The sequence below is a fragment of the Pseudorca crassidens genome, chromosome 7 (assembly GCF_039906515.1).
Source record: "Pseudorca crassidens isolate mPseCra1 chromosome 7, mPseCra1.hap1, whole genome shotgun sequence".
Classification (NCBI taxonomy): domain Eukaryota; kingdom Metazoa; phylum Chordata; class Mammalia; order Artiodactyla; family Delphinidae; genus Pseudorca; species Pseudorca crassidens.
In genome coordinates this window covers 19870715-19896837 of record NC_090302.1, presented here as the reverse complement: position 1 = coordinate 19896837, position 26123 = coordinate 19870715, and the positions used below count along the sequence as shown (strand labels likewise).

At 54.8% G+C, this 26123-nt stretch overlaps 1 protein-coding gene and 1 long non-coding RNA gene across 6 annotated transcripts in view; one reads left to right on the top strand and one right to left on the bottom strand.

Annotated features, from left to right (window-relative positions):
- Positions 1-26123, top strand: part of COL27A1 (collagen type XXVII alpha 1 chain) — a 144607-nt gene that overhangs the window by 60745 nt on the left and 57739 nt on the right. For all 4 annotated transcript variants that reach the window (XR_010944888.1, XM_067743556.1, XM_067743557.1 and 1 more), the window contains exons 14-24: positions 2369-2413; positions 10144-10197; positions 10859-10903; positions 14148-14201; positions 15471-15524; positions 16161-16214; positions 19023-19076; positions 19227-19280; positions 20891-20935; positions 22121-22174; positions 23851-23895. Coding sequence is in view for 3 of the 4 variants with exons in the window: in XM_067743556.1 (XP_067599657.1) it covers positions 2369-2413; positions 10144-10197; positions 10859-10903; positions 14148-14201; positions 15471-15524; positions 16161-16214; positions 19023-19076; positions 19227-19280; positions 20891-20935; positions 22121-22174; positions 23851-23895 (558 nt within the window). In the remaining variant the exon portion in view is untranslated. The remainder of the gene's footprint in view (positions 1-2368; positions 2414-10143; positions 10198-10858; positions 10904-14147; positions 14202-15470; positions 15525-16160; positions 16215-19022; positions 19077-19226; positions 19281-20890; positions 20936-22120; positions 22175-23850; positions 23896-26123) is intronic.
- On the bottom strand, positions 4009-5550 carry LOC137227528 (uncharacterized). 2 transcript variants are annotated; one of them, XR_010944889.1, is made up of 3 exons: positions 5457-5550; positions 4648-4839; positions 4009-4290 (listed from the first exon to the last, which is right to left on the bottom strand). It is a non-coding gene; the product is annotated as an uncharacterized lncRNA (long non-coding RNA). The 2 variants fall into 2 exon arrangements; XR_010944890.1 differs by having other exon boundaries at positions 4648-4709; positions 5457-5547.

Below are 26123 nucleotides of genomic sequence, written 5' to 3'. Positions count from 1 at the left end.
GCTTTTAGGTCAGCCAGCCGGGCCACCCATGAGCCCATGAGCTGGGCGCTCCTGGACAAACTGCGTGATTTCTCTGAACCCCAGGGTCCTGTCTGCCATGGATGCCCTGTGTACCCCCTGCCACCAGGAGAGCCTTCCAGCCCACTGAGCCCCGGGTCCCAAAGTCCTGGGCTATGTCCCATCCTCAGGGACTCAGGAAGATTCATGGGTCACTCTCCATGGGGGAAGCCAGAGCTGCTGCCATCTTACAAAGCACCAGAAATGTTTATGGGATGGGGCCTGGGAAGCAGATGGTTTGCAGGCCCTGTATGCAGGGAAGAGCCTAGTTCTAAAGGAATCTCCAGCATAGGCATGTTTATAGCGTTTGTAAATAATCGAGGCCCATGAAGGAACCAGGTCAGCCTGCCCTGGGGAGCTGAGCCCGCCTCTCCCTTCCCGTCCCAGGCTCCAGCTGCTGCGGGGGGAAGATTGTTCTCTGCCTCGGGGTGCAGACCATGTCCAGAGCTCTTTGGAACACCTGCCATGTCCCCCCGATTCTCCTGGGGTTTCCAGCCTGCACAGCTGTGCCCGGAGGTGGCTGCTAGATCCATACGCAGCACGTGATTATGTGCCCGTGTCAATTCCACACATGCTCCCTGAGCCCCACCCAGCTGGGGCTGACCTCTGGGCTCCCTGCGGGGCTGAAGCCCTGGCCTCGGAGCCACATGGACCTGGGTTTGAATCCTGCTGCACCGCTTGCCAGGCGTGGAAGCTTGGACAAATCAGTTCACCCATCTGGATCTCGGTTTCCTTATCTGTAAATCACGGGGTCCGATGCCAGCCTCAGAGGACTGTTGCGAGAATGAAATGAGAGAGGGCAGGGAGGTGTTGGGCCTATGAAAAGCGTTCACTGGATGGAGGGGTTGTAAATATTAGGTAATAATGGGGCACGTCTCCTGCCCTGGAGGAGCTCATGGCCATCTCCCTAGTCCATTGCACGAGGTGAATTGAGATGGGTGGGATCAAAGAGGTCCCAGGTGCTAAGGAGGAGGGAGAGAGAAGCAGGGAAGACTCCTGGAGAAGATGGCGTTGGAATTGGGATGAGGAAAGAGGTGGGAGGACACTCCAGGTGGAGGAAAGAGCACTGGCAATGGTACCAGGGTGAGAAACCAGAGTCTTTCCCTCAGTGTATCAGTTACTGGATTAACCACTATAACATGTGACGTCATCCTGGAAGTGCCCTTGGGGAGGGGCAGGGATGTCTTTGTTCTCCTGGCCCAGAGGAGCAGAAAGAGGACCTGATGAGTGACCTTGAACAGGTCCCTTCCCTTTCCTGAGCCTCGGGTGCTTCATTTTAAAGCCAAGGCTGCTTCCCCTCCTCCTCTTCTCGTGGCTGTAGTAATGACCTCCCGTCTGGGATTGCACCAATGAAGGAAGACAAACGCTCTGGAGGATGTTGGTTATTACTAATCACCATTTCTAGAGACACCTTTGCATTTTGAGCTTGCTCTAGACCCCTCTACCTGTCTTTACTGGTGCAAGCCATTGAAGGTCCACTTTTTCTTTTTTTTTTTGCGGTACGCGGGCCTCTCACTGTTGTGGCCTCTCCCATTGCGGAGTACAGGCTCCGGACGCGCAGGCTCAGTGGCCATGGCTCACGAGCCCAGCCGCTCCGCGGCATGTGGGATCTTCCCGGACCGGGGCACGAACCCGCGTCCCCTGCATCGGCAGGCGGACTGTCAACCACTGCGCCACCAGGGAAGCCCTGAATGTCCATTTTTAGAGATTTGAGAAACAGAAACTTGCACACTGCCACACACGGCCACATCTCCTGACTCCCAGGCAAGAGCTGTGCAGCCTCTCAGAGGCCCTGGGAGGTGGGAACCGGAGAGCCTCCTTCTGGTGGGAGGTTGGGGTGGGGAGGTTCTCTGAGGGCCCCCAGCACCTCCTGGCTGAGAGAGAGGGAGGCCAGCCTGGTGGCTCTCAGCTTGGTGCCCTCACCACTGTGTTACTTCCTTGAACTTGACCTTGGGAAATTGCTTAACCTTTGGAGCCTCAGTTTTGCCGTCTGTAAAGTGAGAGCGAAGTGAGATCTGGGTCAGGCATCCCGCGCGTCTTTATCGCCACGATCAGGATTCTGCCCATTCTCACACCTACGATTGGAAGGTATTGGATTTGGAAATCCAACCTCCCCATTTTACAGATGTGGAAAGCTGATGGCGGGGGGGGAGGGTCTCGTTCAAACTCCAGGCCAGGCTCAGTAGAGTCAGGAAAAAGGAGTGGTCAGCTCCAAAGGATTCCACCAGGTGCCCAAGTGGAGGATGGTGTGGAGGGCGTGGCCTGGAGAGAGACAGAGCAAGTAACCACCTTTGTCTCTCTTTCTTTGCAGGGAGAACTGGGCTTACCAGGGCCCCTAGGAGTCCCTGGCCTCATCGTAAGTACACAGATGCCTGGGGACGGGGAGGGCCAGGATGCCGGGTGTGGGGAACAAGCCACAAGTCCCCTCAGAGGAGCTGGGACAGACAAGTCTAGGAAGGGGGCTCAGGGAAGAAAGGCCTGCTGTGTGGCTTCAGATGGATCACCTGCCTTCTCCCAGCCCCTTTCTTCATTAGTTAAATGAGCATGGGTGCTTGGAGCATGGGACTGCCATGTACTTTCACACCTGCTGCCTGTCCATCGCTCCGCAGCAAGGTCTAGGCAGGTGGTAGTGTGCCCATTTGACAGGTGAGGTGCTTCAGGTCCAGACAAAGGAAGTGACTGGCAGAGGAGCTGAGGCTCTGGGCCATGCTGGACAGTCTTCTCCATCCATTTCAGAACACTGACTTTGGAGCCAGACCACCTGAGTTCAAGTCACAGTTCTGCCACATCCCGGCTGTGTGACCTGGACCAATTCACTTACCCTCTCTGAGCCTTAGTTCCTCATCTGTAAAATGGGTGTGGTGGTGGAATCCTCTTGGGGTGCCTGTGAGGATTAAATGAGGCATTGCTTGTACTTCTTCGGCACAAGGTCTAGCACTCAGTAAATATTCATTTATTATAATATTGTTAAATATTCTTTATTGTTACTGCCTCCTGGTGTGCCCGGGACCGAGAGGCCTGTACGCGGGGAGGTCAGAGGCAATCTGACCTCTAACTCCATCCGGTTGGGGTAGCCTTGTGGAGTGGTGCTATTAGCCAAAACAATGGCTCCCTGCTGGGCCTTCAGAGACTTAGTCTTGACCTTGGGCCCGGCCCCAAGAGCCAGTGACAGGCCCGAGCCTGGAAAATGAGTCTAGGAGCTTCCCTGAGGGTCTGATGCCCCCTCTCCTCTGTCCTTGGGGTCATACCTCATGGGGTGTGAGTCTGAGGGGCTTACACAAGTGGACCGTTCCCTAGTTTCACAAATGGGCTGCCAGCTTTGGCTACTCCAGCAACTGTGCCAAGAGATTCTATTGAGAAGGAGGCTGGAGAAGGCCCTGGAGAGTTGGGGGGCCCCATTGTTCAGGGGTGACCAGTCCTGGCAAGAGGGCCCAGAGGTTCCCATGGGCAATGTGCTCCTGCTCAGGTGGGTGGGAGCAGAACCAGGGCAGGGTCGGGGTGGAGGTCAGATCAATCCTGGCCTCTCCTCCTCTGGGCTCTGTGGTCTTCAGTTACGGCCTCACTTCCCTGAGCCTCAGGGATCCACTCTGTAAGATGGGATCTTCGCTCCTGCTCTTGTTAGGATCACAAACACACCCGGTCCAGTCCAGTCAAGTGGTTAAGAAGGTAGTCCCTAGACCCAGATCACCTGGGTTCAAATCCTAGCTCTATCGCTCATTTAATTGCAATTCTGAGCAATTACCCCTTCCCCCCCACTCCCGTGCCTCAATTTCTTCATCTTTAAAATGGGAATAATATTAGTACCTCACTTGGGAGAATGTTGTGAGGATTTAAGGAAACTAGTACATATATAGTGCCTAGTACATAGTAAGCACTCAAGGAGCACTAGTTATAATAATAATAATAATAAATTTAATAATAATCATAATATGAATGATTTTACTATTGTTAATAATAAAGGACTGTTAACATGTAGTGATTCAGTAGTGGTAGTACTAGTAGTAGTGTTTTACACACACACATAATGTATTTTATGCCTGGTAGCAGCCATCTGGAGTGCTGCATGGAGAAAGATTTCAAAGTCACATTGGAAATTCGTGGGAGAGGGTGCTGCAAATCGGTGATGTCTGCCTTGGCTTGGGGTGAGGAAGTGTCAACACACGAGTCCTACGTTTGTCATCCCTGATGTCCTTTGCTGAGCACCTTCTTTGGCACAAGGCACTGACCTGAATGCTTTGGAAAAAGAAATATCTGCGATGAGTGTTAGAGAACCTGACGTTAATGAGGATCTCAGAAGTCTACCGGTCCAACCTTCTCTAAGCTCAGCAGGACTCCCTTCTGGAGCATTTTGGTCATACGGTCATTAAACTCCAACTTGAACACCCTGGTGTTGGAAGCTCCCTCCTGTGAAAGCCCGTCCGCGTTCACATTGTGCAGGGGTTTCCTGTGTGTTGAGCCCAGCTCATCTCCCTGCCCCTGGGAGACGCTGTTCAAGACGTAAAGCTGGTTGTTGTCTGTGCTTCCCAAGGCCCCTTCTTCAGGCTATATGATCCCCGTCCCCAAAGCGTTTCTGAAGGGATGTTTACGTACCTTGGCTGTCATCCTTGGCACGTGTGCCTGTCTGTCATTGTTGGCGCCCACTAGGTTGGATGCTGAGAGGGGCAAGAATATTGCTTGGCCAAATGCACAGATGCTGGAGACTGTGCCGTCATAGCCCTTGGCCTTCCCGACTCTACAAAGCTCTTTCCCACCGATGCTCCCCTTTGCTCTCCACAGTTAGGGCTGCCAGATAAAATATAAGACGCCCAGTGAAATTTGAATTTCAGATACAATATTTAGAACACATTTATACTAAAATATCATTCATTTGTTTGATTGTTTATCTGACACTCAGATTTTAACTGGGCATCCTGTATTTTTATTCACTCAATCTGGCAACCCTGTGCTCAGTATCTCTTAGGAGAGTCCCATTGGGCAGATGGGCAGACTGAGGCCCTAGTTCGAGGTCACACACAGGGCAGGAGAAGATGGAGGCATGATCAGAGGCCATGTCCCCCAACTCCTAGTTCAGGGTACTTCTCTTCCTGCCCCCCTTCTGAGAGGCCTGAGCTAGGGGTGAGCCCTGGGTGTCCCTGCATTTCTCAGGCCCTGCACCCCCTCATGATCCCCTTTCCAAAGAGCTGCTGTCCACCCCCCACACCTCCAGCCCGCCTTTGCCTTATGTCTTTCTCTGGCCACTTTCAGTCTCGCTTCCTGTTTTTAAATCCCCTTTGTTGCCAAGGTGACATTCCTTTCTCCTTGTGCCTGGGGGTGCCACAGGGCTAGACCTGCACCCACCAAATCACCACCACTCTCCTCCAAGCCAGTGCCCTCTCCCACCCAAGGCACCCACTCCTGACCTGGATTTTGGGGGACAGCAGCTTCTGTGCTTGGGGGAAAAATTGCTTCCCCAGAGAGTTGGAGAGGAAAGGAATTTTCTAAAGGGAAGAGGGATCGTGAGTCACCTACGGTTTTCCAGAGGATGTGGGTTTTTAGCTGAGCAAATGGGAATTCCACACAGTGACAATCATGTTAGCGGGGATTCAGATTTATACAATGCCTTCTGTCTAGTCAGCTGAAGCGATTTGCATGCAGACTGAAGTCGAAACTTCCACGGTCCCCCGGGTCCTTGCAGGTGGGAGGAAGGGTGAGGGAGGACAGATTAACATGTATGGAGCTTCTGTCTGCTCTGTGTGTGCTTGACACGCCTTAGGCTGGGAGCCTCGAGCTGCTTGAGGCGGCGGCAGCAGCCTGGTCACCCTCGTGAGGAGGCTGAGTGGAGCCTGAGGTCGCCAGCGAGGGACGGTGTGACCCCAGTCTCATAAGCCGCTGGTGGCCCTCTGCAGAGACAGCCTGGAAACAGCCCCCTTTGAGTAACTGAAACCCTTTGGCCGGGCTTCAAGCAAAGTGTGCCTGTTTCCAGAATCTGCTCAACAGAGAAAATTTCTGTCTTTTTTTCTTCCGAGCGACACAAAGGGAATTTTGGCTTCTCCATTTAATGAGACCCAAAGAATATGTGACCTGGCCAAATGCCAGCATGTGGGATATCGTGGACAAGTCTACCATACTCTGTTACTAAATGGTCATCTGGCTTTATTTCTTTGTCTGGAAATCAAGGCCAGGAGCCCCACTAGCTGGCATTTACCAAACCCTCGTGTGCTGGGTCCTGTGCTAGGTATTTAATTATCATAGCAGGCCTCTGAGTGGGAAGCGGGATTACAATCGTACAGTCAAGGAGACCGAGGCTCAGAGAGGCTTAAGCACCTGCCCGAGGTCACCCAGCTGTTAAGCTGGAGCTCGGTCTGCGTTCACAGCTCGTGAACTTCACCGCTGCGTCTAGTTCCACACAACTTCTGGGCTGAATGGAGAGAGTATGTTAGAGTGTGGACTGGGCAGTGCCAGCGGCTGTTGTGTGTGAGAGATGGTGCTTATTAAGACCACACAGGAGCCGGGACTGGCCACAGCTCCCAGGTCCTGTCCTCAGGCTGCTGACCCCCTATCAGAGTTTCTGGAAAGAGGCCTCGTTGCTTTAAAAGGCAGTTCCAGGCAACGCTGTGGCCAGATTTTAACCTAGAGGGTTTGTAAATGAGAGTAGTGTGCAGGTTTCTTTTTCACCCACTGATTTAGCCACTTTTAGTGAGGGCTTCCTCTGGGGCACGGAACAGGCAGTGGCCACATAGGCACCCGCGTCAGTGGTCATGGGTATGGAACAGGCCATGAGCGAAAGCCAGGTCAGGCTCAGACATGATGGCAGGGGCCTGACCTGGCCTGTGGGCTCAGGGAAGTGATGCTGGGGGTGAGGGCAGAGGACAATGTGAACTCAGGGCGGAGCGCTCAGTATAGGAAGCAATGGCCAAGGATGGCCCGGCTGCAGAGGGACAGCAGGGCAGGAAGGTAAGGCATGTGCGAGAGAGGGAGGGAGGGAGCTCTGCCAGCACCCGTGAGGGTGGGTGATGGCAGCCCCCTAGGTTTTCTTTCAGGGGTCCTGGGCAAACGCCAGCCTGGATGCCTGCCGGCACATGGGACGCCGGAGTGGGACTCTTGCCTGTTTTTGAATCTCAAGCCTGTCCTCACACCCTGTCACTTATGAGTGAGCGCAATGAGGAAAGGCATCCTTGGGTCCTTTACTGGAGTAAACAGAGTCAATCCCAGGCTTGTGAGCATGGTCTGTGGGCCAAGACGGACAGACAGACCTGTCTGGCCCTGCCTGTGTCCCCTGCTTGTTGCATGGTCTTGGGTTAGTTGCTTCACCTCACTCTGAGCCTCGGTTTTCTCATCTGTGAAATGGAATGGCACTAATGATGGTGCTGACCTCATGGGGTTACTGTGAGCAGTTGGTGAGCATCTGAACAGAGCTGATGAGACTGGGAAGTGTCTGGCGTGGTGCCTGGCACACAGTAGGAACTCCTTCGGTGGTCACAGATGTGGTTGGTTGCTTGTGTTCTTGCTGGGAGTCAACGAGCTGAAGGGCAAAGTGTGTGGAGCAGGGTCTGGGAGTTTAGGCGAACGTGGGAACAGGTTCCAGATTACAGGCATTACTTGCTCTTCTTTCTCGTGGGACGTGATATTGTGTGTCACTTGGCCAAGCTGCCCAACGACAGTATCGAGCGCGGAGCAGACTGGTATCTGCAGGCTGAACTGGGGGGAATGTGGCCTGAGGTTTTCTCTGTTCTCCCCCACATGCTTTTATAGTCCAACGTGGGGATCCTGCCCACATGAAGAAGACCTGCCCTGAGCAAGCGGCCACCTTCTCCCCGTGTGCCCTCCAGCCAGAGCCCCTTTTCCATGGGTTCTTGGGTGGGATGCCTCCACCACACACAGACCCCCTTGGAGAGGCTCGCAGGGGTGGCACGCACACGCCGGGCTGTGTGATACCTACGTGGGCATCAGTCGGGCCTGTACCGAATTCACCCTCCACACAACAAGCCGCCGTCAGGTCTGGAGCGGGGAAGAGAGAGCCTGTGTTCCCGGAGCTGCTGGCTGGTCTTCTCTGCTCGAGGCCCCGGCCCCCACTGGAGCCAACTGCGCTAGCAGGGCCTAGTCTGTTTATTTGTGCACCACGGGGAACGCTGGGTGGCCACCCCTTGCTCCCTTCCTCCAGGAAGAGAGAGGGCGCGGGGAGCCGCAGCCAAAGCCTCCCGCTGAAATGCTCTTCTCTAAGGGGCTGGCTTTCCTTCAGTCCAGCCTCTCCCTGGCCAGCGATCCTGGCTTCTCCTCTCCGAAGATTACTTCAGAATTGCTTAGAAGCTCTGGGGACAGACTGCCTGGTGTGAATCCCAGCTCTGCCCAGCCCTGTGATTTGCTGAAGCCCTCGCCTCTCAGAGCCTCAGTTTCCTCATCTGTAAAATGGGGAGAGTAGCAGACGGATCATGAAGGGCTGTCGTGAGGAGTAACGGAGTTGAGGCATGTGAAGTGCGTAACACAGTGCTTACCAGCCAGTGTCGTTTGTATCGCTATTATCACCTGTTAAACTGAGAGCCCGCTTTCTTAATAAGATTACTTGATGGGAACTGAAAGCAGAGTTCCTTGGCAAAGGCTCAGCTAGGTTTGGTTTGACCCAATCAGGTGGTTTCAGGGGGGCGGGGGGTGAGAATCCGCATTGCCTCAGCCAGGCCTTGCCGTTGCCGTCTGTGCACTCCACGTGTTTCCCTCTGTCTCTCTCCCGGGCACATTCCAGTGCACAGGCTACGCAGGAGTCAGCAGGAATGTGATGTTTCATTCTCTGCCGGCCTCCCTCTGAGCTGTCTCCAGGCAGCTCCCACAGGAACCGGTTCTTGAACCTGGGCACCTGGAGCAGCCTTTGTTCCTCAATGCTTCAGAGCATTTGTCAGGGGCCTCTGTGGAGCCTGATTCAGGGATGTGGGAAACTGAGGCCCAGAGAGGTGAAGCCCATTGACTGGGCTCACACAGCAGCCAGACACTCAGATCGGCCACAGAGGATGGACGAGGGAGAGAAGAGGTTATTTCAGGGGCTCCCTTTCTCTGGGGGAGGGCTGACTGTGATGGCTGTGGCCGAGGGCAGTGGTGATGGGGGAGGGCAGGAAGTGAGCACGAGGCTTCAGGGAAAGAGGGTGGGCTTGTTTAGAGAAAATCCATTCACCCCTTCCCTTTAGACCAGGGTTTCTCACCTCAACGCTATTGGCGTTTGAGCTAATTCTTTGCTGTGGGGCCTCGACGGAGATGCCAGCGGCACCCCTTCGGTTGTAACCACCAAAAATGCCTCCAGGCAGTGCCAGGTACCTTCTACATGTAAGTCAATTACTTCTCCAAACAACTCTAGGAAGCGCAGAGTATTAGTCCCTGTTTTAGATGAGGGAACTGAGGCACGGAGAGGTTAACCCTCGAAATCGCACAGTGAGTGAGCAGCAGAGGAGAGGTGGGACAGGTGGTCTGGCCTCGACATACCCTCACTGCCTCCCGGCCTTTCCCCAGCCCTCAGTGAAGGGCCCCCCATGCAGGGAACGTGACTCTCCAGGGTCTAGGAACTCCTCTGCTCCCGCCTTGAACAGTCTGATCTGATCCGACGCTGGGTCTCCAGCCTGTGGTCCAGGACCTACCCGCTGATCTTAGTGTCCTACGGGGTCCATCTGCACCTCGGGTGTCTGTGATTGACAGCCCCACTCCTTCCTTGCTGCTGTCCCAAGGAGGTGCCCAGCTTCTGGAAGCAGAAAGTTCCTGCCCCTCACGAAGCTAGAGGAGTCGAAGCCTCTGTGTGTGCTCACAACAGCTTTCAGGGCGAGGGATCGTTATCCCCATTTTATAGATCAGGAGATCGGGGTCCACAGAAGCCCAGTGAAATGCCCTGAGTCCCTTAACTAGTATGGGATGTAAAGAATCTAATAGGAGGTGGAGAGGAGTGGTGAAAGGGGCAGCGATCAAGAAGTGAACTTGGGAGAGGTCCTCTGTGAAATTCACTCCAGTACTTCAGTGGAGATGAACGTGCCTAATTACAAGATCAACCCAGGGGGATTGCGTCCTCGAAATCCTTCCCAGGCCAGCCTCCTGTGAGCCACCTCTCATGGCGTCCTCTTCTCTTTCTCTTCCCAGGGCGACATGGGAGCATTGGGTCCAATTGGCTACCCAGGACCCAAGGGCATGAAGGTAAACAAGACCTGTCCCTTAATTCGAGTCTCATCACAGCTGGGCACCCCCTGACTCATTTCAGCCCAGAAGGAAGGCTACCCTGATACGGTGTTGGGGGGCACTCAGAGGGGGGCTGGGGTGGAACGTGGCAGATCAGGGGCTCCGTGCTTCTCAGTCCTGAGAGCCGGTCATCGTCCGCATGTCATTTATGCCAGACATCTTCGTTGGACAGCAGTCCTCCAGCTGAGCATGAGTCAGACTTGGTTCTGGACTTCAGGGCACTGAAAGTCCAGTGGGGGCCGTTACCAGGAGCACAGAAACTCTATATAATGGCAAGCCAGTGAGTTTAGGACATCCCTGAGTGGGATGGGCATGCAGGAGAAAGGTGGGCTAAAATTGCCCAGACCACATTCCAGGGATGATTCCATTTGGCCAGCAAGCGTGTGACACGGCTCATGAAGCCCATCTCTCCCCATCGGCACCCTTCTCCCCTGGATGTGTCCAGAGCACTGCGATTCGCCAGTCAACTGCCCCTTCTCGTGGTCCTTCAATCCGCACCACTGCCCTCTGGGCTGGGCCCTCCAGCACGGGGTCTCGCAGCAAGCCAGTGGGTTTATGCCAGGGCTCTTGTGGGGTTTTGAACGTCCCTCACAGCTGAACCCTGGCCTCTGTCTTGCAGGGACTGATGGGAAACGTGGGGGAACCCGGACTGAAAGGTGATAAGGTGATCTGAATACTCCCTTATTGCACTGTGTTTTGTCTGCATGCGAACCCCCTCAGCCTCGACGCTGCTGCTGATTTCTTGCCAGGTCCACTCCCCTGCGCTCTTACTGCCTCCCCTCTGGCCCCGCTAAATCTGCGCTCCCCAGCTTCTTCCTTGTTAAGTCTGGGTGGGACCCAGGCTGATGGCTCTGGAGACACGCAGACCTTGGCAGACAGAGTGTGGGGGGCTCTCGAGATCCGGGTCGGGGGTAGGGTAAGGCAGGTCTCCGAATTTGGGGAGCAAAGCTGAGGCCAAAGCCACAGAACACGGGGTGGGCGGGGAGGAGCGGTGCTGAGATGATGGGCCCCAGGGCAGGGCTGGTGGGGGGTCCAGAGACCCCTCCCAGGCATAGGAGGAGACAGATACGCATCAGCCGCCCAGATGAGAAGAGGGAGCCCCATCCCAGGGTCTGAAAATGCAACGGGAAAACCAGGACAGGCCCCTGAGCTCCCACCTGCTTTCCTGCCAGCTGCCACGTGCCCTCCGCAGCCCTGCTGCTGAACTGACCCCGGGCCAAACCAAAGCTGGAGGTGGGTAGATGAGACCCCGGGGCCCAGCATGGGGCAGCACCTGGCCTGGGTCCTGCAGCATCTGAGCCAAGAGACATGGAGGGCAGGGAGTGGTGCCCCTGTGCTCTGCCCTGTGGCCATCTCCCTGCCCTCCCCTCTGCCTCAGGGAGTGTGGGAGAGTTTCTGGCAACATCCCAGGTTCCAGAAACCTGAGCCAATAAGAGCTGCGCAGCTGCTCCCAAGGCCAGGCTGCCTCTGCACCTGTCTTCGGGTGACTCTGCTCCTCCTAAGTCCGAGGAACAGGAACAGGTACCGGCGCTGGGCCCGCTCTGAGTGCTCTGCGGGGCTTAGCCCGGGCATCCTCCACCCCTCTGTGAGGTAGGAAGCTTGCCGAGCACAGACAGCTGGTAGGTAGTGTCAGGATTTGAACCCAGGCACTGCCGACAGAGACCTCCACCACGAAGCAAGACAGGTCGGAAGGGCAGAGCCAGTGAGGCCCTTAGAAGTCACCTCCTCCAGCTCCTACATTTCACAGCCAGGGAAGCAGACCCAAAGAGGAGAAGAGACGCAGCGAAGGAAGCTCAGTGATCTATTGGAGCCAGCCCAGACCCTGGACTCAGAAAGTTAGAGCTGCTGGGCAGAAATGGGCACCCCAGATTGTCTCACCCACTCCCACCCCTAGGTACCTAGCCGTGCGGTGCTCAGTCTTCTCATCTGTTTCCCCCTTTCCCATCTCCTCCCGTCACGCCCAAGCCTCCAGCTGCAGCTCCCTCAGCCTCGCGGACTCAGCTCTGCCCCCTGGCCGTGCCCTGCTGCCTTTGCTAAGCCCCCTCTTCCACGGCCCTCGCTCTGGAGGTGCAGGGTCTTTCTGCTGGAGGTGGGGCTTCCCCACAGCTACCTGTTTACCCTGCGGTGTGAGTCGTCAGCACTCTGGAAATGTTGAAGTCATGGAGGAGGGGAAGGAAGTGGGGGAAATAGGAGTGTAGGCAGGGAGCTTTTTATAGGCCCTTTGCAGAGCTGGCCTCCAGCTCACTGTTTCTTCAGGAACATGGCAATCAATGTGTTACGTAGAACTCGGCTGGCTTGCTGACCGCTGGTGCCTGGGACATCGAGAGAGGTGAAAGCACTGGAAAAAAAAAAAAAAGAGGAGAAAATTATTTTCCTGCTCGCAGATCTCAGGAAAATCAAATAAGTCTTAAGTGTTGAAAAAAAAGAAAAATAAGAAAAGCAAAAGAAATCTCTTTTCTGCCCCTGTGGCTGGGGCAGGGTCTTAATATTTCGGGGGGCAGGGTTCAGATCATCCCCTCTTCACTCCCACCCTACCCCCTGGCCCTCCCCTGGGGTGATAGAGACACCCTTTCATGTTCCGTGGTCATCCTGCCCAGAATCCCAGATTGTCCGTGACCCAGCCTGGCCTCAGTCCCACTTACAACAACCTGGCTCCGTCTCCCCCCATGGCAGCACATTCTGGAACCCAGGCTTCTGCGCCAGGCCCAGCCTTCTCCAAACCCATTGTGTTGATTTCTTAGGTGCCTTTGAAACTTTTTTTTTAAAACCATCTTACTCCTCCTTTGGACATTTAAAAAAAATGTTCCTTGGTTCCTAAAATTCTGGGATATTGTACAAGATTTTCCAAACTGGAAAAACCAAAGTAAGTTAACATTTTTTTTTTATTTAAAAAAAAATTCTGGCTTTTGTTCTACCAAGGGAGTTCTGCCGGATCATGGCCTTAGCGGCACGACATGAGTTCTCTAAGATTCTCCATTCTTCCTGGGTTTTTCTCCCCATTCCTCCAACTGCTCCCGGGGCTGTGAATGTTTTCTGAGTCCTGGGGCCAATGTACCAACATGGGAAGCTGGAAATGATGAGGGCTGTGTGAGACACGTCCAGCTCCAAGGAGAAACGTCTCCCAATCTGGTTCTGCGACAGCTCATTTACCAGGACGTGGCTGAATACAGGCACGGACTAGAAGAGGCCTCCGACAGCCAGAATCAGTGTCACCAAGCCCACGCGGTGTGTCATCTTAGCAAAGAAACACCCAGACCTAACTCGAGGCCAGTTGACTCGTCGTTTACGCATAGTCTTAACTAGCCAGGTGCTCCGGTTTCTCATGCTATAGCTGATTAAAAGCAGCTAATTAGCAGTAGACCGAAGCAGATTGCTGGTATAGCAACTCCCACGGAAGGACGAAATGACAGTTCACAGCCTGGTGGTGAAAAATATCAAGCCACAGATGCAAGCGCTCAGAACCTTCAGCGGCGCAGGGCCGCAAGCGCTCAGAACCTTCAGCGGCACAGGGCCACTGTCCAGGCTGCGCGCTCCTCTGTGTGACAACAGCTGATGAGGAGGTTGAAAGATCGTGGCACAGCCCCTTTGACCCTCAAGTGTCTGTTCTCCTGACAAGGCCAGCTGACACTGGGCAGTTTAGTTTTCTGTTAGTGGAATGTTCAGCCACCTGAGCAACCCCAGGCAGACCTGCACGTAAGCTGGCTCTGTCCCCGCAGGGCCTAGCTTCCCTACCGGGGGCAGGGCAGGGCTGGGAGCTGCCCTTTGCTCTAACAAGGTTGCTGCTGGGCAGATCGACTTTGGGAACAGCCTCAGCAGAGCTGTACCCTCCCAGTGGGTCTGGACGTCGGGGAGACTTCCAGAACCCACCGTGGTCTCCATCGTAACCTTCTTTGCTGGTGTGTATTTAGGGTGAACAAGGGGTTCCGGGTGTGTCAGGAGATACCGGATTCCAAGGAGACAAGGTAATTGCAGCAGATTTGCCCCCTGCCCCCTGCCCTGCCCTTCTCTGCTCTGGCTTCCTTCCCAGGGCCCGTCAAGGGCCAGGACCCGCCTGTAGGATGGCTTCCTTTCACACAATCCTGTCTTCTCCATCCTCCGTCTACCCTCTCACTGTCTTTTCCCTGGACTTCACAATGGCCTCCTGACTTAGTCCCAGGCCCCAGCCTCTTCCCTCCCAGGCTGCCTTCCTCACCACCACAAAACTGTCCTGAGGGCCCAGCTCTGCTCTGTGCTCGCAGCCCATCCATGGCCCCCTACTGCCCCCAGAGTGGTGTCCCGGCTTCTTGCCCCGGCACCCAGCCCCCCGGCGCACAGGACACTCTGACACTTTCCTGCCCCTCGCCCTTCTAGCCCTGTGCTCCAGCCCCACTGACCTGCCCGCTGCACCTCAAGTTTGCACACACTGCTGCCTAGCCGGGCACACCCTCCGTCCCGCCTGTGCACGGCCCAGCCCCGCCGCAGAACCCCGCGTGGGTGCCGTCTTCTCTACCTGCTCGGGAAGTGACCGTTCCCTTCTCTGCCATTCTCATTCCCTGCCCATCACCTGCGGTAGCACATTTCTCCCCTGGCTGATGGGGATTTGTGCTCAGCCCCCTGCCAGACAGCAGGTTCCCAAGGATAGGGCCCCCGGCTGGCCTGGAGGAGCTCAGCTGAGGGTCCTGCACAGACTGGTGAACATTTAAGACACGTCTGAGTGAGTAGCTGGCCTGACTGGCTGAGGAACCCAGGCAGCCTGCCGAGGCCGGCTCCTCTTTGCCTGTGTCCGGCACCATGTGGCCACATCTGGACCTCACCCAGCCAGTCAACGAGACCCAGATGTTGGCCAGCTCTGCCTCTTCCTCTCCCCTCCCTCCTGGCTGGCCTGTCCTGACCCAGCCTCAGTGTCTCCGGGTTGCGAGGCACGCAGGCCTGGCTGCCTCTCCAGCTGGGCCCCAGGCTCCAGACTTCCCCAGGCATCAACGGTTCTTCAGTGCTTGCTTGGAGGCCCAGGGTCCGGGGTTCCAGGATGACCTGGTGAGGACAGGAGCTGCTGTTTCACCTTTGCATCCCCAGGTCCCAGCCTATAGGGCTGCCAAGCTGGAACTTGCAAGCAGGGAAAAGGACTAGGGAGCTCATCCTCCCCCTAAATGTGGATGTTCTCCAAGCCTCAGGCCGGCAAGGATGACCAAGCAGCCGTTCATCTGGCCATTTCCGGTCCTAACTAACCACAGTTTGCTCTGCATCTCTTTCAGGGGAGCCAGGGATTACCAGGGTTCCCAGGCGCACGGGGGAAGCCAGGGCCTGTGGTAAGTACCTTCTGCTCTGAGATCTCCAACCTCACACTCTCCAAATGGTCATGGAATATGGCCAGAGATGCTTTCACATCCAGGATCTCCTTTCCTCTCGCAGCAGCTCTGGGAGGCGAATAGAGCAGAGCAGAAATGGAGATTCACCCATTTTACAGATGAGGACACTGAGGCCCAGAGGGGCAGGAGTACACCCAGCACCATAGATAGGCATCAGTCACTGGCAGACCTCTGGTGAGAATCAGGGCTCCCAATGTCTCATAACTAATAGTAACATTATTAATAATAGCAGTGGGTGTCGTTGATTTATTGAATGTTACTGTGCATCAGATCCTTCCTGTGCTATACCTCTCTGAAGTCTGCCAACAACCCCAGGAGTTAGAGACTTATTATTGCTCCCATTTTGCAGATGGGGAAAGTGAGGTTCCAAGGTGAAGTGACTTGCCCTGGATCCTGTGGCTAGCAAGTGTAGGAGATGGGGTTTGAACCGTAGCTCCTTGCAGGTACCTAGGCAGATTTCACTCCTATTCTCCTGAGTTTTCCAACCACCCCCAGCCAGCGGGCTAATACAGGAGATCCAGGGACGGTAGACCCTCACTTAGCCCTGCCTCCTCCACAATCTCTTCTCTTCCATAGGGCAAAGTTGGAGACAAAGGATCCGTTGGGTTTCCTGGGCCCCCTGGACCCGAGGTATGCAATACCCTATTTCTCTGTGTCTGGCTGCTACTGGGACTGGGTGTTGTGCTTGGGAAACCAAGGCTCAGAGACAGGGAGAGACTTGCCTGGGGTCACACAGCAGATGAGAGATGGGGCTGAGAATAGAAATTCCTTTTCTGCCTCTGTGCCTCCCGGCTTCCGTAGAGGCTCTCAAAGGCAGTGGCACAGAAGCTGGCCTCAGACAGCCTCCCCGGCTTCGTAGCCACCTTTACAGTTTCCAGAACAAACGTCAGGAAAACCCTCTGAGCTCTACTGCCTCGACCCTTCACGGGAGCTCCCCACATTCTTTACACTGAGGTTTGAGGCATCCAACCCTTCTGAGCCCTGGAACTTTTCTAACTGCCAGCAGCCACCCTGGAGAAGTGCAGGGCTCACGGCTCATACGGGGGAGCAGGGGACAAGTGTAAAACTCTGGTGTTCAATGGAGAAGGAGAAATAGTGAAGGATGGATAAAGCAATTAACATAACAACTCTAGTTGAGTCAGTAGAACCTGAGAGTTTCTGATACATGTGATAACCAGCACAGGTACGTTAAACGTTCATCCCCTGGCATTTATGTACAAAGGAGCGAGGCAGCTAGTCGAGCCCCTTTTGCTCTCCCCCCACCCCACCCCAAACCCCAGTACAGGGACCAGCTCTGGAGAACAGGGTGGACAGTGCTAGGGCTACTGTCTGTCTCAGGGGGTCTAGCTCAGCCCTAGCCGCCACCCCACCTCTACACACCTCCCTGGCCTGGGGCCTTGCACATTCGTAAGGTCTCGGAGACAGAAGTCTAGTTCTGCCGGGTTCTCCAGATCCTTCCAGAGATCACTCCTGGTATCCCCCGGATGGAAGGGAGAGTGTTTCCTGAAAGCTACAAGTTCTACTTTCTCTGTTGACTTTGGCCATGACACAGTCCTATCTTTAGACGAGTGGACTTGGCCTCTCTTCCATGGACCTGCTTCCTTCCCCTGGTCACTGGAAAAAGACTTTTCTGAGAGTCTGGGTTTCCCAGCAGTCTGGCCAGGGCGGGTGGAAAGCCTGCTGCCTCACATTAGGCACCTCCTCATGCCAGGAGGCCGCGTAGTATCTTTTGGATGAGAACTGATCGAATGGTCACCACAACCAGGGAGGGAGATATTGCTACCACCGTTTACAGATGAGGGAACTGAGTCACAGAGCAGCGGAGTGACCTCCTCAGGGTCACTCTGCTACTTGTAGCAAAGAAGGTCTTTATTTGCTCTTTGGCTCCCTCCTGGGGCCCTGGACAGACGGGGGTGGGGTCTTCCTCCCCCATCTTTGCGTTCTGTTTGGATTGGCGGACTCAGTATCCAGAAGATGGCTCGGCGCAGCTGAAGACACAGAAGCTGACGAGCATGTCAGCGCCTTCCCGGGTCTTTGCCTCTTTTCAGCCACCGACCGTGGGTGCAGCTCCAGCTCCCTAGCCCCCGTGTGAATTAGCTCTTGTACTCATCAGTGGGTCCGAGCTGTGTGAGTGCTAGGATTTGATCGGGATCCTGACCTTCAAGTTCTCCCTGGAGACAGGCCCACCCCAGGCAGACTTGTTTTGTTTTCCCAGGACACAGGACCCAAAACCCTTTGGAATGCAGATTTTTACTGAGTGCGTACCAGGTGCCAAATACTGAACTAAGCGCTGCACTCACCTTATTCTCTTTAAGCCTCGGAACAGCCCTGTTAGATGATTTTATGGTCGCCATTTTAGAGGTGAGGAAGCCGAGGCCCAGAGAGGCTTAGAAACCTGTCCGGGGTCACACAGTGAGTCGGGGCAGAATGGGACTTAGAGTCTTTCAATTTGAAGAAAAAGACATGGGGCTTTAGCTCCATGTGTGTTCGCTCCAAATTCAGGACCGTTCTTGCCTTTGCTAATGAGAAGCGTGAGAGAAGGCTTGAGCTGGAACTTAATGGGAGTTACCAAAAGCTCAAAAGAGGAAGGGGAAAAAGCCACTTACAAAGGCGGAGTGGGGGAGCGTTCTGATCTCAGGGATTCATATAAGAAGGCTTTGGTTTCTGGCTGGCAGAAACCAAAGGGAGTAGTGGGTCTGCCCTGAAAGCAAATGGGGTTCTAGGCTGAATTAACAGAGGTATTACAACCAGAACAAGGAAGGGGATGTTCTTATACTGGCCTGTGCTGGTCAGTTCACACCCAGAGAAGCATGGGTGTCCTAGGGATCAGCAACATTGGAAGCTGGGCAGTTGGAGGAAGCCAGACTGAGGGGCCCTGGGCCCCTGACTAGAAGGGACAGAGAAGGGCAGGCCTTTTCTGTTGGGGAAGGGAGGAGGTTCTGCTCCGTGTCAGGAAGAAGCTTCCATTGTAAATGGATGTACCAGTCATCCACCTAGTAAATCTCAGTGGGAATTTCAGCTTCCGACATGAGCTGAGGTTTACTAGATCCGTCCTTTTCGAGCCTTTCAAAGTCACAACAAACCCAGAACACAGAGGATCTCTGCAGTAAAGGATGGCATTTCTCAGAGCAGAGGACGGCTGGCTCTGGGGCCCTGGCTGCCCCAGGCTTAGGACTTGGGAAAGTCTGGATTGGACGAACTTGTATGTGCTTGTTCCCGTGCTGAGACCTTCCTGCCTTGTCTTCCTTAATTTTCTCAGCACCTCTCTGAAGTGTAGGGACTGATTCTTTGTTTTAGAACTGTGATAACTGACGGCCCAGCGTCACATCCCCTGCAGGATGAGATGGAAATCCAGGTCGGTCCCCCTGTAAGACCTGTGGCCTTGGCATTTCCCTTCATAGTCCCCCTGGGTGACTTCTGCCCTCTGCTTCCGTTCAGGGATTTCCCGGAGACATTGGCCCCCCTGGGGACAACGGCCAGGAAGGCATGAAGGTGAGTCCCTGCCCAGGGGAGCTCCGGCTGACGAGGATGACAGCTCTTTGGAAACCGTGGGCCTGCTTGCAAGCCAGCAGGAGTCTTGCCAGCCTGTGATGGAGATGGAGGTGCTGCCTCTGAGACCCCTTTTTGTTCCCTTCTCACCAGGGTAAGCCTGGAGCTCGAGGCCTGCCGGGACCCCGTGGGCAGCTGGGGCCAGAGGTGAGACCGTCTGGCCCTGCCCCCTGCCCATCCCTCCCAGCTCCCAGCCTGCTCTCTCCTGGGTCCTGGAGGCCTTAGATGAGGGCCAGGGCCCCTCAGTCAGGAGACACAGGGCCCAGGGCCGCCTCAGGCTTGCCCTCCAGCTCACCCTTTACAGCCCTGCCCCGTGACCTTTCCAGGGTCCTTCTCTGCCCCGGCCTGACTGGCGGGTCACTCCCACCACGGCAACCCCATTGCCCTGGGGTTTTCTCTCTCGGAGCCACCGCCACTGCTTCTGCTCACAGCAGCACAGTTTATTGGGGTATTGATATGGGAGGGAAGGAATCGTCAGCTCACGTGAGGTCCTGAATCTCAGGGGAATAAAGACACTACGTCGGGTTCCATGGTTAGTGGCAGGCAGCATTAGGATTCCAACCCAGGTCTGCTGAACCCAAAGCCCATGGCATAGACCCTGTAACTTCTGGGCTCCTGGGGGCCGCCTCCGGCCTCCCCAGAGAATGACAAGACTTGTGCAGCTAGTAAGTGGCAGAGTGAAGATGTGCTGATTGACTCATTCATGATGAAGGGGATTGACAAGTTCTCTGGGCCTGTTGGAGCATCAGGTGAAGGGCTGTTGGATGCCTCAGGGGCTGGTCCCAGGTTTTTCCCGTGCACGAGGCCCTCCACTGCACACCTTGGCCTCAGGCCTCAGGCCTCAGGTCCCCCATGACACACAGCCCTGGGTGAGGGTGCAGGAGGCCCAGTCTCACCACGACCACAGGCAGGCATCTGGCTGACATGGGTGCCTTCTCAGGCTGGTTCTGGGTCTGGCATGCCATACGGGCCAGTCTGGAGGCTGCCTGAGCCTGTGGGAAGGCCTGAGGCATCTCCACAGGCGGGAAGCTGGAAGGAGGGTAGGAGGGAAAGACGGCACCAGCCCCGTGCTTCTGTCTACACTCACGTTACCACGTTACCACTCATATGCCTGCCACTTGCTCATGTCTTCATTGATTCACCTGTCCACTCATACATTCATTCGGTCCTCCATCTCTTCCCTCTCTTGTGCCCACCTCCCAGCCTTCATGCACCACACACCCACTAGACCCTGGGCACACTCATCCTGAGTGATGTCGGGGGCATGGCTTCAAAAAAGAATGAGACATCGTGGCTCTCCTCCAGGAACTCAACTTAGGCTACTCATCAGAGTTTAGTATGATCCTCTCTGCCCTGCACCCTTTTACAGGTGGGGAAACTGAGGCACAGTGAGGGTAAGTTCTTTCACCGAGTAAATGGCAGAGCTCAGAATAGAGCCCGTATCTTTGAGCTGCCGTCTGGGCTCTACTCCCACGGCATATGGTAGGGTTTGGCTCTCCTGCCCAGCACGACCACCAGCCCGAGCGAACCACATTCACGGGGCAGCTGGAGCCCCATTCACACAGAAGCCCCCATGTGGCCTGGCCTCTAGGCCTCTGCCCTGGGTGGGGCTAGGCAGGGGCCCAGGTGCACCATTTCTAGGTCCAGGAGAGCTCTCCTGTGCCCACCCCTTCCCCTCCTAACAGGTCAAGTTCTCCAAGGCAACCGCTGGGTTAACTTTCTCCTTTTTGTTCCTCTCTCGTGTCTCCCGACTCTAGGGAGATGAGGGACCCATGGGGCCACCGGGGGCCCCTGGCTTGGAGGTGAGTGTTGCTGGCTCGGGGGAGGTGGGATTTGTCAGTGCTGAGCCAGCTGTGTGCAGGTGGGCAACATCTGGGTGGTGCACTGGAGAGAAGTTGTCAGTGAGGGCCTTGGCCCCCCCCAGGGATGGAGCTAGGACAGACCCCAGAGGAGAGAGACAAGGGGCAGGAAACTGTTCTTGCGCACGTACTGTGTGCTGGTGCTTTGCGCATCCATTTCCGTTCATTTGATTCTCCTGTGAGAGAGACAGTGCCTTTCTTAGTTTCATTCAAGGCCCTCAAGGCTCAAAGAGCGAAGGGCTTAGCCCAGTATCTCATAGCCAGGAAGCGAGGAAGCCCTGCCTGGAAACTGACTCTGCATTCTATCCTCTGCTCCAAGTGGGCTTCCAGAAAGAAGGTGTATGTCCTGCCCCACCTTCAGTCGCGATTGCATGAATTGGCAGGTTGTGGATTTTTTTGGTCTCAGGACCTCTTTACATTCTTAAAAATGATTGAGGACCCAAAATGCTTTTCTTTGTGTAGGTTACATCGATATGAGTACTTAAAACTGAGAAACTTTGGATCAATTCATTCAAAACTAATAACAAACCCGTTTCATGTTAACAAAAATCATCGTTTTTTTAAAAAAATAGCTATATTTTCCAAAGCAAAATCATCTAATGAAAAGAGTGGCATTGTTTTACATATTTTGCAAATCTCTTTAACGTCTGGCTTAATAAGAGTCAGCTGGATTCTCCAGTCTGCCTCTGCGTTCCATCTGTGGTTGATACCACGTGTCGTGTAGCCTCTGGAAAACTCCACTTACATTCATGAAAATGAGTGACACGGGCAAATGACAGCTTAATATTCTTATGAAAATAGTTTTGACCTCCAGTGAAATCTCCAGGGAAAGGGTCTCAGGGACCCCCAGAGGGCCCCGGACCGCACCTTGAGGACCACTGGTGTGAACTCTCCATTCCCCCTGTGTCCTTTATCTTCTGTTCCAGTCCCTTCCTTTTCCTCACTCCTTGAAATCAGGTTTCATCATCCCCATTAGCAAACAGGACCAGCGGGGGAAGGGGGACTTCCCAAGGTCACACAGCTGTAGACCCTCCCTGCCTCCCCAAGGACAGTTGGCAGCCTAGAGACATAGGGGCTCTGCATCCCTGCCCCCTCCTGGCTTCTCTCACTCACCTCTCCCTGTTGCAGGGTCAACCCGGCAGAAAGGGGTTTCCTGGAAGACCTGGCCCGGATGGCTTGAAGGTGAGGGGACCTAGAAGTGACTGGGCAGGGAGGAGAGAACGCCTGGGGAAGAGAGGAGAGAGGGGGAGCCAACCTGTGAGGCCCCAGGATGACCCCTGAATGCCTGGCCTGTTGTGAAAAAGGGAGGAAATGGTCCCCGTTTATCACAAAGTATGTATGGCTAACGGAGAGGAAACAATGGACACAACCTCAGTGTCTCCCAGTGGGGCAGCGTTCAAGCAATGGGGTACAATGTAGCCACCAAAGATGGCGCGCTGGAAGATTTTACAAGACGGGAAAATGCCTGTGCATTGCGGGGGGCGATGGCGGGGGTGTAGGAAGCAGGTCACATAGCGGAAGAGTGCATTATGAGCCTGTGGCGGGGGCTGGTTACACTTGTTCCCGAAGGCTCAGAGCAAAGGCTGGAATGTGGACGGGGGTTATCTCTGGGTGGCGGGATTACAGGAGATCTCCATTTTCTTCTCTGGGCTTCTGTATTTTCCCCATCACGTACCATAAACATGCATTTCATTTATTAACAGTTCTTTTAAAGTTATCACAAAAGAACTGGCCCCAGTAGGAGAGTGTGACCCTCAACACATGGGCAGCTTAATGCCCTTCCAGGCACTCCCTTTGAAGAGGCTGGATTTCCCCAACCGTCCTGGGCAGGGATCCCTGGGCCAAGTTTACAGCTGGGCCAAGCGCACAGAGGGTGAGGGCAGAGCTGGGGGACCCAGGCTGTCCGTGTCCCCTCCCCTCAGGGGAAATGGCCCCCGTGTCTGTGTCTGTCTGGCCCCTCTGCGGGTCCCAGGTGTGAGGTCTGGGGGAGGAGTTGGGGTGGAGGCTGAGGCTCGAGCCGGGATCACAGTGCACCACATCCAACTGTAAACCAAACTCCTGGCTGGTCCAAGCTCACGTCCTGCCCTCGGAGGTCTCGGCCTTTCTCCCTCAGACCCCCGCTGTCTTTCTGTGGTGGGAGCAGTGACATAGCCTGGGTGGATTTATCCCGTGGGTCTGCTCACCAGTGTGGCTACGGCTGCAGAAGAAGCAGGAGCCGTCCCAGCAGACGGACGAGGCTGCGAATGGCCACCTGGTATGAGAGCTGGAAATAGCCTCGGAGACAAGAGTCTGATTTTCCTTATTTGTAGCTGGGGACGCCGAGCCCAGAGCAGAGACGAGACCCACCAGAGTCACTTGTGAGCTGGTGGCAGAGCTCTGGTGGGTTAGGTCCAGTACTCAGGCGCCCTGACTCCCCAGTTCCCTGCGCGTCCTGCGGTGGGGCAGCCTGGTGCAGTAGGAATGGGGATTTCCATCAGTCAGACCAAAGTTCCAATTCTAGCCCTGCTTCCAGCTCACTGTGTGACCTCCAGAAGGTCACTTCACCTCTCTGAGCTTCAGTTTCTATCTCCACAAAATGGGTTGATGAAGGGCCCAAATGAGATACAGATCTCGTGCCAAGTAATCTGCCCAGGGCCACTCTGAGGGAATGGTGACTGGGGTCATCCCTGGGGCCAGAGGTTCTGTCCCAGTATCCCTTGACCCTGCCACTTGTTTGGAGTCTCCAAGGCCGGACTCTGGAGTTGAGTTTCCTGGTCCATCCCCACCGGTGGGGACTAAGGCCACTCAACTGGGGTGTCCCCCAGGAGGCCTAGACTCCTGTCACCCATGCCAAGTGACCCTCCTCTGTGTCTCTGCAGGGAGAACCAGGCAATCCCGGACGGCCGGGGCCCGTGGGTGAGCAGGTGAGTCACCACTGTCTTGGAGCATATCGCATCCCTTTACTGAGCGCTTACACTGTGGGAAGCACACACACGCACCTCATTCATTCCCCATCCCAGCTGGAGAGGTAGGTTCGCTCATCTTCCCCTTTCATTGACACGGACAGACTCTGGCTCTGAGGGAGGTGAGGTCACTGAATGAGAAAGCCATGAATCTCAGTCACAGCGGTCACGCCCCACGCCCTGATTCTGCAGATGCTCTGGGGGCATTCGCCCAAAGACATTACGTGGCTTTGCTCCCAGAACGTGAAAAGTGGAAAAGCCCTTCACGGTCGCTGTTCGTGCTCAATTTAACGGGGAAGCTTGAAGACCAGAGAAGCAGAGCCACTTGCCAGGGACTCTTGGTCCAGGCATCCCTAAATTATAAAGAAGATGAAATTCAAACCAGTGGGTCTGGATAGTTGGGAAGTCGGGTCAGGGTCTGAAGAGCAGAGGAGGTGACAAGTGGTCATTGAGAAGGAGGTCCAGGGCCCTCGGTGCTGGAGGCTGCTGGGTGGATGGCCGGCCTCCGTCCCCCCTCTGCAGCCCCGTGCCTCCTGAAAGCATCACCTCTGGGCTTGTAGGCCGGGTTGGAAGGTAGCAGTCTCCTCCACTCCTTTAAAGGAGGACCCCACCTTCTGAACCCTGTGAGGAGCTGCCTCAGGCTGGAAGGAGCAATGAGGCTGGGGACCCAGAAGAATTTGTCTCCACCGAGAAACACCATCAATGGCGTGAGAGTCACACGCACGATGAGCTTCCTCACCAGGCCTGCAACATCTGTTGGGGGGAAGAAAGGAACTAAAGCAGGGGGAGGACTGGATTTTTGAAACCTTTCCAGTGTTATTCAAGTGTATTCTGTGGGAAGCCTGGGAGATTGGAAGGGCGGCCGTGGCCTGGATGTATTTCCTCATTGGAAAAAAACAGGCAATATGTTCAGCAAATTTAATTTCATAGTTATGCTCATGGTAGGGCCCTCGGGAAATAGATACTCGGAATCCTAAGATGGCAGGACACGAAGAGTCCTTAGAAATCACTCTGTCCTGGGGTCCTAACCTTTTTTGTGCCTTGGACCCCTTTGGCAGGCTGGTGAAGGCCATGGACTCCTTCTCAGAATAGAGAACTTTTAAATGCATAAAATACAAAACAAAGGACTACAAAGGAAATCAATTATATTGAAATACAAATGTGACAGTACGTTAAAATGTGATCTCCTCAAAGATCTGTTTCTTTGTTCTTGCATTAAATAACGAGATCTAACGGCGGGGTCCAGTCATGACCTCAATTTTGAAGTGGTGACAAGCCTTGCCGATACATTTTGAACTCTGCAGCAGTGACGGTAACGTGACACGTAAATATCTGTGACCATTACAGGTGCTGTGGGTGTGTTGCCTACACTCATATTTGCTAAATTTCAACTAGGTTGGTGAAAATAAAAGTTGTAGTTTTTCCCATTCAAGTTTATGGACCACCTCCGCCCCCCGCCTCCTGAAATCCATCCGTGGAGCCTTACGGGGACCCTAGGTGAAGACCCCCTAGATCCTGGTCCACGTTGGCAGGCTGGGATTCATGGAGGAGGATGGGCTTGACTTAGATGACCAAGTAAGGTGGAGGCAAAGCTGGGGCAGGAGGAGTGGCAACCTGGCCCGGGCAGCCCCGGGCTCACTTGTTCAGTAGAGCCCTCAGCTAGCTGCCCGGCTGGCTGAGCAGGAAAGAGAGACCTGTCGAGCCATGAGGCAGGAGCCCAGTGGCTGCCATTAGGCACGCGGGGTACCATGCCTGCTGTTCCCTCGGCCCCCTCCCGAGGTGGGAAGGAGCAGGCATTTCCTGTTCATGGCAGAATCAGAGGATCCCCAGGAAAGAGTATAAGGACCTCCTTATAACCACAGTGTCTGCTGCATTTATCAGGTACCTGTTAGGTGCCAGGCTCTGTGCCAAACACTTTCCTTACCATCCCCGGCAGTTCCTCCAGCAACCCCATGACAGTCGGTAGTATTGGCCCCGTTTTGCAGATGAGGAAACCAAGGCCCTGAGAAGTTAAATAACTTGCCCGAGATCTCCCAGGTGGTAACATAACCGTCAGAGCCCAAGTTGACACTCAGGCCTGCTGGATTCCCATGACCTGCCCCGAAGAGTCTAGAAAACCCTTGACCTGAGCTCTTGCGGTTTTCCAACGGCTAGTTAGAGTGCAGCCAGCCTGCTGGGCCCTGTCCCAG